Source organism: Triticum dicoccoides, chromosome 6B (assembly GCF_002162155.2).
Source record: "Triticum dicoccoides isolate Atlit2015 ecotype Zavitan chromosome 6B, WEW_v2.0, whole genome shotgun sequence".
In the NCBI taxonomy this organism is placed as follows: Eukaryota; Viridiplantae; Streptophyta; class Magnoliopsida; order Poales; family Poaceae; genus Triticum; species Triticum dicoccoides.
Window position 1 is genome coordinate 699,033,616 of NC_041391.1, and position 10,437 is coordinate 699,044,052.

General features: G+C 43.5%; 1 protein-coding gene across 1 annotated transcript; it reads left to right on the plus strand.

Annotated features, from left to right (window-relative positions):
- The first annotated feature begins 7,236 nt into the window (after nt 1-7,236).
- LOC119323152 lies at nt 7,237-9,246 on the plus strand. Its single transcript, XM_037596732.1, has 3 exons — nt 7,237-7,428; nt 8,560-8,630; nt 8,826-9,246. The coding sequence occupies exons 1-3, from the start codon at nt 7,291-7,293 to the stop codon at nt 8,956-8,958; spliced, it is 342 nt and encodes a 113-aa protein (XP_037452629.1). The 5' UTR covers nt 7,237-7,290; the 3' UTR covers nt 8,959-9,246.
- Nucleotides 9,247-10,437: the final 1,191 nt, after the last annotated feature.

Sequence of the window (10,437 nt, forward strand, 5' to 3'; positions counted from 1 at the left end):
GTTTATCCACCCCCCCCCCCACAACGCTCACAGTTAATCAAGAGGCAGCATCGATCGGCTTCAGTTAGCAGCAGTAGCGAAGGAATCACTCGGGTTCAGTTAACAGCAAGGGATCGATCGGGGTTCAGTAATGTAGCTAGTGCAATCGCTCGGGTTCAGTTAGAGACCAACGCCTCGCTCGGGTTCAGTTAGAGCGCAACGCCTTGGACACACGTGCGTACGTGTACGAGAGAAACACGCAAACCTCCGTGCATTGCTCGGCCCCGACCACCCACCGTAACCGGGAACTCCCCGATATTTTCCTCGTCCTTGCTTCTACGACGGTTTTCTCCGTCATGGACGGCCCAAAGAATGTCATACAGCTGCGTCTCCGGCCCGCCCAGGATGAAAAGCCCATTTTCTGTCATGATTTTTTGTCATAGAAGTAGGATCCCACCACATATATGAAGATACCGGGTTTTGTCACAATTATCGTCATAGAAGTGTCATAAGCATGACAGGAAAAAATTCGTCCGGCCCAAAATGTCACGAATGTGTCTTTTTTTGTAGTGCCAGTAGGTCCAATTGAATGTAGGGTGCCCAAAAAAATCCACCGGAGCAATGGCCCGATAAGGCTAGGGCAGCCAGTACATGTGAATTAGGTGGTATTAAGAGTGAATCGAACGGCCGGGAAAGCCTAAGAGAGATGATCCAACGGATAGAAATGCTGATGGCCTGAAAGGGTTGGAAAATGCTCGGTTATAACGTATCTAAATACATGCAAATTAAGTTTTAAGGCATGGATATAAAGATAAACGTCCAAGGAAGAGTGTTGGAAAGCTTGGGGGCACTGGTGGGTCCCACCAAGGATACCATGCTATGGATCAAGTCTCCCACTTTGGTGGTCATGTGCATTTATCTAAACAAGATTTGACAACGTCATTGTAAGTGTGGCAGAGAAGAATCTATAATACTATAATAGTTCATCCCCACTAACTTATTTAACTAAACATGCAGCCTATCCACATCAGCAACCATTCTTCTACTGATACATCAGCACTAACCCTCCATTTGCTAATCCTTTTAATTTTACATGCATGTCATTTTTTTCTGCACTCATAATCCTCCAAGCCACCATAGTTAAAATCATGTAGTCATTTTTGATTAGCCACCGGATAGTCGGGTAGCCCAAGAGCGCTGGCTCCACTTTAATCGGATCCTCGGCTCCTAGAGGACAACAATTCATGTCTCCACACCAAGGAAAAAAATCAACATATTTCTCTATATGATTCTCTTCCGCTTCCGTAACCGAGGGATGAGCTAGTCTAAACAGTTTCCTTCTTTCACGGGTGCGGTTTAATCCCAAACATAAAATTGCACCACAACTGCATGTGGCCATCGGGTTCACCTCCTCTCCCGATCCATCCATCCATATCTCTCCCATCTTTCTCTGCTCAAGCCCTCGACTGCATCACAGTGCACCGCGCCTCTGCCCTCACCTCCTTCTGCCGCCTGCCTGCACCTTGCCGCTAGGTTAGGTCACCCACGAACTACCGCCACACCGCGCTGCGCCATCGACCTACCATTGCGGAGAAGTTGCAGATCATGAGAGAGCAGGCACACTCTACCTAGAGAAGTTCCCCGTGGTGCCATCTTCTTGCATCGCCCGTGTAGAAATTGGTAGGAGGCCGATTTGGCCTTTCTTTTTGCTCTCGTGGATTCAAAATTAAGCTCACCTTCCATCCTATTTCTGTTAGTGAGTTTAGCGATTGACATCTTTGCTGATTCGCTTGGTAAAAGTCAACCAACAACAGATTGGTCGCCAGGGGCGGAGCTACGTGAAGTTACCGGGATGCATAGGCAGTATGTTTGCGTGGATGATTCAGCTCTCTATAACCTAGGTGACAGTAAGGCAACACGTGGCCAAAGCACCAATGATGCTGCCTTCACTCATCAATCCTACGGCGGTCAAGCATCCGTGCAGCGCCGACCTGGTCAGCCCCACAATCCGTGTCAAGAGGCATCACAAAGAACACACCCTAATCATATTAATGATCAGTTTAAAAGTTATTTTCCTCAGGTATTTATATTCATATATTTTTTTCCTAATTCCCTTCACAAACTTTTCGTGAAGTGGAGAATCCGATTTATTTAATTTTTGCTGGAAGATTTATTTAATTAGTCTTTGCTAAATACAGGTACATCGTTGATCATAAATGGACACATATCTTCCCAAAAGAAAAGCAACATCACAAGAAGTCCAACCTCACACTTTTGAATTTCAGTAACCATCGAGAAGAAAATAGCAGAATGTTTAATCCCAGGTTACATTTATTATTTTCACTTCATAATTTGATTTAACATCTGGTTACTTTACATGTAATATGCAGGATTAGAGGTAGGATGAATTATTCTACTAGCGTCAACTTTCCCTTACAAGTGGCATCAATCGTTGTGAGTGTATCAACTCAGTAAGAAGATTATTGTCCCTTATTTGTTATCATATGGTGGTGTGTCGTTTGTTTTTTGAATTTTATATGCTAAGAAATTTTATATACCTTACCGTTAGAGGGACGAAGTTTTCTTTCCTTGCAAAAGAAGCGGAGCTGGTAGCCTATATATTATTTTTGTCAAATAACAGACATTTGTTCATTGTTTTTCTAATTCTTTTATGACAGTTAATTTACTGAGTAAAACACTAAATTTAGGCAATATGTCCCGCAACAACGCGCGGGGAATCATCTAGTTATGAATAAAGAGAAGTTGTATCGGGGGACTGAGATGAATCCTCTTTGGAGGAGGGGAGAAGACCTCGGTGGCGGCGGACCTCAGCAAGATCTGGTCCGTCGGGGTCAGGGGAGAGGAGTGGGATTCGTGGCTTGCGGCATGTCCAGGATCGCCATTGGCGAGCGAGAGAATACGAAACAGACTAGGGTCGCGACCACCCTTGTTTTAGGGTTCTGTCCTATATACACTTTTGTGATCGACAGGAATCAATATAGGCCCATTAAGCCAGTAGGTCCAATTGATTGTTGGGTGCTGAAAAAATCCACCGGAGCAGCGACCAGATAAGGCTAGGGCAACCAGTACGTGCAAATTAGGTGGTATTAAGAGCGAATCAGACGGCCGGGAAAGCCTAAAAGAGACGATCCAACGGATAGAAATGCTAATGGTCAGAGAGGGCTGGAAAAGTGCTCGGTTATAACGTATCTAAATGCGTGCAAGTGAAGTTTTAAGTCATGGATATACAGATAAACGTCCAAGGAAGAGTGTTGGAAAGCTCAGGGGCATTGGCGGGTCCCACCAAGGATACCATGCTATGGACCAAGTCTCCCACTTTGGCGGTCATGTGCATTTATCTAAACAATATTTGACAACGTCATTGTAAGTGTGGCGGAGAAGAATTATGAATAAAGAGAAGTTGTATCGGTATTCTTGTGTGTCAATTTGGTTGATGTACTTGGTTTATGTATTATAACAATATGTGTGTTTTCGCCCCTTAACTTTAGACCTGATAGCGTTCTGCCACGGCCCAGCGCTACTACTATCTTGTTAGCAGTAGCGCGGTTCCCACAGAGGCGCTACTACTATACCTAGCCTGTTGGCAACAGTGTGGCATGTATAGTGGTAGCGCGTTTAGTTCCTGCCGCGCTACCGCTATGCACATAGTAGTAGCGTCCTTTGTATACAAGTGCTACTCCTAAAGAGCAGTAGCGCCTCCTTTTAGCCCGCACTACTGATAAGCTTCTGTGTATAAGGTTTTTCCTAGTAGTGCATGAAACATATGGATCCAAATTAGCCCCTTAAGGAATAACGCATAAACTAGGGTTTAACCTTCTATCACTTTAGCAAACCATCATCTAATAACTACTCCACTATGCTTTCGGACCCACCTGGTAGCCTCTCAGGGAGGGGCAAATGATCCAATGGAGAAGTAAAGTGGGGCAAAAGATCCAATTTCTCTAGCACAAAGATGGTGAAGTGTCAGGTAATCGATATTCACATAACACCACTAAGGGAAACAACAACATACATATCATCAAAATATCGAATGAATACCAAATTCACATAATTATTTATGACAAGACTTCTCCCATGTCCTCAAGAACAAACGTAACTACTCACAAATCATATTCATGCACAAGATCATAGGGGTATTAAGTAGCATAATGGATCTGAACATGTGACCTTCCATCGAATAAACCAACTAGCATCAACTACAAGATATAATCAACACTACTAGCAACCCACAGGTACCAATCTGAGGTTTTGAGACAAATATTGAATACAAGAGATGAACTAGGGTTTGAGAAGAGATGTTTTTGGTGAAGATGATGATGAAGATTGGTCCTCCCACGATAAGAGGATCATTAGTGATGACGATGGCTTAAATTTCCTCCTCCCGGAGGGAAGTTTCCCCGGCGGAATCTCTCCGTCGGAGAGCAAAAGTGCTCTTGCCAAGGTTCTGCCTCGAGACAGCAGCGCTTCTCCCGAAACCCTTCTTCTAAATTTTTTCTAGGACAAATGGCATCATATAGGAGAAGATGGGAGTTGTGGGCCTGCCAGGGCCACCACAAGCTTAGGGGCGCGCCTAGGGGGGTGGGGCACGCCCCCCAGGCTTGTGGCTGCCTGGTGGGTCCCCCTGTGGTATTTCTTTCGCGAATAATTTTAATATATTTTAAAATAATTCTCCGTCAATGTTCAACTCATTTGGAGTTGTTTAGAAAATGTGCCTCCGATGTAGCCCTTTCCGGTCCAGAATTCCAGCTGCCGCCAATCTCCCTCTTCATGTGAAACTTGCAAAACAAGTGAAAAATGACATAAGAATTGTACCATAAAGTGAAATAGCAGTCCATAATGCAATAAATATCAACATAACGCATGATGCAAAATGGACGTATAACTGTTTGGGGGGGGGGGGGTCAGTGGACAACAAAAGATGCTCTAGGGGTCATATAGTAAAAAAGAGTCGCCGAGGGATGGGACAAGTGTCCTGGAAGAGGGCCAGCCGCGCGAGCATCCAGGGTGTCCTCAGTCGCCACGTTAGTCCAGGCTGGCGCGTCCATCCGATGTCTCCGGGTATGGCTGACGATGAGGACGCCGCAGGTATGGGAATGCGAAACCCGCGGGGGTCTGGTGTTAGACATGGAGGAGAAGCCGTGCAATCTTGTGGGAGGAGGCGCTCGTTTTACGTACACTACTAGCGAAAAGCCTAGCAGCAGCGCGGGTTTTGGGCCTATTAGCAGCACGGGGGCCGGCGCTACTAATAAGGCGCTACAGCTAACGTATAGCAGTAGCGCGGGTGCAACCCGCGCTACTACTACCAGCGCGGGTTTATTTTGAATTTTTTCGAAAAAATATTTCGATTTTCCCCCCTAATTTTCAAATTTCTGAATTATTTTAACTTCAAATCTCTAATCACCCCTCATCGCTGCTCAATTTAATCTCTAATCACCCCTCATCATTCCAAATCATCTAACTTCCCGGACGGTCATCCATCCTCTCACTACTCCAGCCTGAGCATGCTTAACTTCCGGGTTTTATTCTTCCTCGTTTCCAAGTCTGCACTTGTTGTTTTCCTGACAATAGTAAGATGTCAATCCTATTAACCTCAGGAATTTAGCTTGAGCATGAAGTCACACATTTCACTATTTGAGTTTGAAACTATTGTTCTAAAAAATTAGTAACACTAATATTTCTTGAATAATTAGTTTGACCACAGTTTCACCACAGTTTGACCACAGTTTGGCCATAGTTTGACCAGATTTGACCAAAATTCAAAAAAACTAAAATAATTATTTAGTAACACTAATATTCTAGAATAATTAGTTTGACCATTGTTTGACCACAGTTTGACCACACAGTTTGAAATTTTTTCGATTTTTTCCACTCTAGATCTTAAAAGCCCCGTAACTTTTTTCTGTTAGGTTTTGAGGATTTTGAAAATGTTTAACGGGGTTCCCTTGGTTAAATTTGGATGTAACTTTTCGAGTAGATGATTTTTCATATAAAAAACTTTTTCATCCGAGTTAGTATGCAAAAGTTATGCCAATTTTTACAAATTCTCGAGAGATTTTGCAAATAAAGTCGAAATTCATATTTGCAAATTTCCCAACAACTAGACCATATATCACATGGGAAACTTATTTTCTTTTATTTTTTTGACATTTTCATCATTTTCTTTTATTTTTTTTAACTGAAAAGGCAATCCAGGGGGGGCGGGGGTAGAGTTTGAAAATGGGACCTTTAGTAATAGCGCGGTTTTTTACCCCCTCGCTACTACTATGGCACCACTTAGTAGTAGCGAGGGCTAAAAACCAACGCTACTGCTATCAAACTTAGTAGTAGCGAGGTTCTAAAAACCCGCGCTTCTACTATGGCATGTCCGGGGGGCACGGTAGAGACCGCTTAGTAGTAGCGAGGGTTAAAAACCTGCGCTGCTGCTATCAACTTAGTAGTAGCGAGTTAAAAACCCTCGCTACTGCTTAGCAGTAGCGAGGGTTTTTAACTCGCTACTACTAAGTTGATAGCAGCAGCGCAGGTTTTTAACCCTTGCTACTAGAACTTTCTGTGTATAGGCTTTTTCCTAGTAGTGGTAGGGTATCACGTCATGCAATCAAGTCAGATTGCATCCTGATTTCTGTTTCCTAAAGAAACTTACCTTACAACCGACGTACCAACGAATCACAATTGCCACAGACTCCCACTTTAGGAGTAGAGATCCTTTAACAACGTCATTAAAAGTGTGGCGGAGAAGAATTATGAATAAAGAGAAGTTGTATCGGTATTCTGGTGTGTCAATTTGGTTGATGTACTTGGTTTATGTATTACAACAATATGTGTGTTTCCGCCCCTCAACCTTAGACCTCACAGCGTTATGCTATTTGTTTAGTTTTGTCAGTTTGGTATGTACGTGACTTGTACTATGAACTTTATGATGACATATAAATGAGACACGTATTACCATGCAAAAAAGAAAAAAAAACTTAGAGCGGACACGTGGGGAAATTTTACCTTGTTTTTTTTTCTCTGCAAAAGAAAAAAGATACTATTTTTTTTACACAAAGACAAAAGACAAAGACAAAGACAAAGAAAATATCTCCTCCTCGGTCGGGCTCCAAACATCATGGGCGTGGGTGAATGAGCCTGGTCCGGCCCAGCCCGGCCCGGTCGACGAGGGCACGCGTTCTGCGGTGGTGGGAAGGCGTAGAAGAGCGCTGGTGGGAAGCCTTCGTCGGCAGAGAGAAGACAAGACGAGAGACGCCTAACCCAAACCCTAGCCGCATCCCACCCACGCCCGGCCGGCAATCCATGGCGCTGCGCAACCTGGCCGCGAAGTTGCGGATCCCCACCTCTGCTGCTGCCCGGCTCCCGTCGCCCCCCACCCCTGCTGCTTTCCGGCTCCCATCGGACCCTAGCGTTCCGCCGCCGTCCGTTTCTCGGCTCGAGGTATGCTCCTCCTCCTGCACACCGCGCTCCCTCAATTAAATCACTAGTTGGAGTCGGTAGAGCAAATCGACCAATAGATGGGTGATCTCTTGGATTCCCCAACTCCGGATCTCGACCCTTCGCTGTCGCTGAGACCACAAGTTTCGCCCGCCCTTGCCATATTCAAGTCTTGCCCTTGTGCTGTTGCTTGAATCCTCGCTAGCTAATCGATTTGACATTGAATTAATCTGCCCCAAAGACCAGCAGATTCGTAGTCATAGGTGGCCAATTTCATGGTTGTTTATCCCTAGTTCCTTTCTTGCAAGAGAGGCTCCGGAGTAAAAAGCACAAACACATACCATACCCACGCTAACCTTCTTTGGGTATGTAGTCTTCCCGAACTTAGAGTTTTCCCTTGCCTTCGCCGTTACAAATTACGCTCTGATGCATATGTGAGTTCTTTATTGGCTAATCCTTGTTGGCAGAATTTTACATGATGTGGCTCTCAAAACATTTGTTATTCTCACGCCTTTTTGCCTTTGACGTGGTTGATTCGCTGTTACAGACCATTCTAACTTGAAAACATTTGTTATTGTCATGAATGAAAGCTCTTCCCTTTTTTGCCTTTGATGTGGCCGACGTGCTCGCTGTTACAGATCATTCTAACTTGACAACCATTTGCGTTGCCATGAAAGCTCTTCTCGTTTTGCCTTTGCATGAGGCTGGTGCGCAGGTACTTGTTTTAGTCATTCATCAGTTGGTCAATTCACAGATTTGAACGAGAGGCACACTAAATTCTGACTGCTAGTGTTAATCGGCAACTTGATTTGGGATGATTGCACATTGTATCCCTTGTACGGCGTAAGTTTTGTAAGATCTGAAAATTAGAGCACTAACAGTCAAAGATCTGACATTGCAGTACCAACAGTCAGGAATGCTCCCCTATAAATGTTTTTTGCAGCTGTTTGTTGAAAGTTTTCGACTTAGTGTAATATCTGAACTCATCAGGTCTATGATTTCAAGAGCTTTTAGCACTGCAAATAGTGTCTCGTGATATTTTTGTTCCCCTTTATCCTACAATGACATGCAAGGATACCAAGGCTAAATCTTGGTCACTACCTTCTAATCTTCTTTTACCTTGTTGAATTGTAGAGCGCCAGAGACTGGTACCAGTTCCAGCGGGCACGTTATGATGATGTGACAAGAGAGTTTAGAAACTTCAGGTAAAAGCTACAACAACTTCCATTTTAATCCCTCTGTAAAGAAAATATAAGAGTAAGCTAAACATTCTTATATTTCTTTACGGGAGGGAGTATAGTGTTTATGACTACTCGAATGATTAATTATTATGATTGGTTGAGCTTGTGTTGTCTGAAAGGGTGGCGCCTTAATGTAATTTTTCTTTTTCTTTTTGGCAGGCTTGAGGTTGTGTGGTCTGAAAGGGTGGCTAACCTGCTTGATTTGGCTTACAAGGTGGGTTGTCCTATTGTCGTTGGTGGTGTGGTCATGAAAGGGATTGCCTATCGGGTGCTTGCCTATCAGAAGATGTGATGGGGGTAATGGCCATGTGCTGCTCTGTTCATTAGTGCAGATGCGTGTGCACTTGTCGTGAGCACTCTGGTTGTGGTAACTGGGAACTGCCTGCAAGAGCAGATAACCATGTAGAAATAAATGGTTTGTTGCGTACGTGTCTTGATCCGTTGTGTGTCATGGACCAGTGGTTTTGACTTGATGTAATTGTGTCTAAGCGTACTTCTTCCTGGTAATGGTGTTGGTGCACTTGGTTTGATGAAGAATGGTTTTTTTGAGCCTTGGTTTGATGAAGAATGGTTTTTTTGAGCCTTGGTTTGATGAAGAATGTTGTGTTTGCTTTCAACTTTTGTTTGTGCTTGTGGAAGTACTGATTGTGAGGTTCTCCGTTTGCACGCTGTTCAGGGGTCTGGTTTATGTACTGTGGACTTGGCCACTTTGCTTTTTGTGGCGGTAACTTTGTCAATTTTCCCCATACTGGTCAAGTTTGTAAGCTTTTGACAGTGAAGCGATAAGCTGGAACTGTTGTGCCTGATGATGTCCAACTTATCCATACAATTTTGAGGACGTGTATATCAGAGTACCAATTATCCATACTACTTGTCCATACAACCGTTCTGTGACATGGACAGGTGGTTATGACAGTAATTTATTTTTGTCAAAGCGTACTTCGTCCCCGTGATGTTTATTGCACTTGTTTGTTTGATGAAGAATGTTTTTGTTTGTGCTTGTGAATGTACTGAGTGGAGTGAGGTTTCTCCGGTTGCACTTTGTTCAGGGGGCTCTTTGTTTATTGTGGCGGTAACTTTCTCAACTGTGCCCATACTGCTTAAGTTTATAAGCTTTTGACAGTGAAGCAATAAGCTGGAAGTGCTAATGTCCAACTTGTACATGCAATTTTGAGGATGTGTATATCAGGGTACCAATTATTTTTAAACTATATCATTATCTTTGCTGGAAACTCAAGAGAAGAATATATTTTCCAGTGCTATGTGTGCGTAACATTTCTATACGAAACAACTTATCAAGATGCTTTGTATGCCGTAAACATATTTACCATCACTGGAGGTATATGTGTGAGGTTTGTCATGGTACAGTATGGGCCAAACTATTTTTTTTTCCCCAAATGCTAACCTTATACTCCTATGACAGGCTAGGGACCTGCACCCGGTAAAAAAGAAACCTAAATGCTTACGTCAGATTGTTAGCGTTCACTGATTTTCAGCATTTCCGAGCGAACGCCCTTAGAGCGCGCGAATTCTAAAGCATTTGCTCCACACACATTAAGATGGCAATCTAAGCGAACACATTAGGGATGGCATTTCTGTTTCTTGAGCATGGTAGTTTTCACCTTTTGTTGTTGTTGATGTAGTATGACAATTTCCTTGCCAGGATGGCAAATTCTGAGCATGCCAATTTTTACAGTTTTTTTAGGATGGCAATTCTCCATGTTGTAATCATCGCAAATCTTTGAAAATGCATAGGAATAATTGTTTGAAA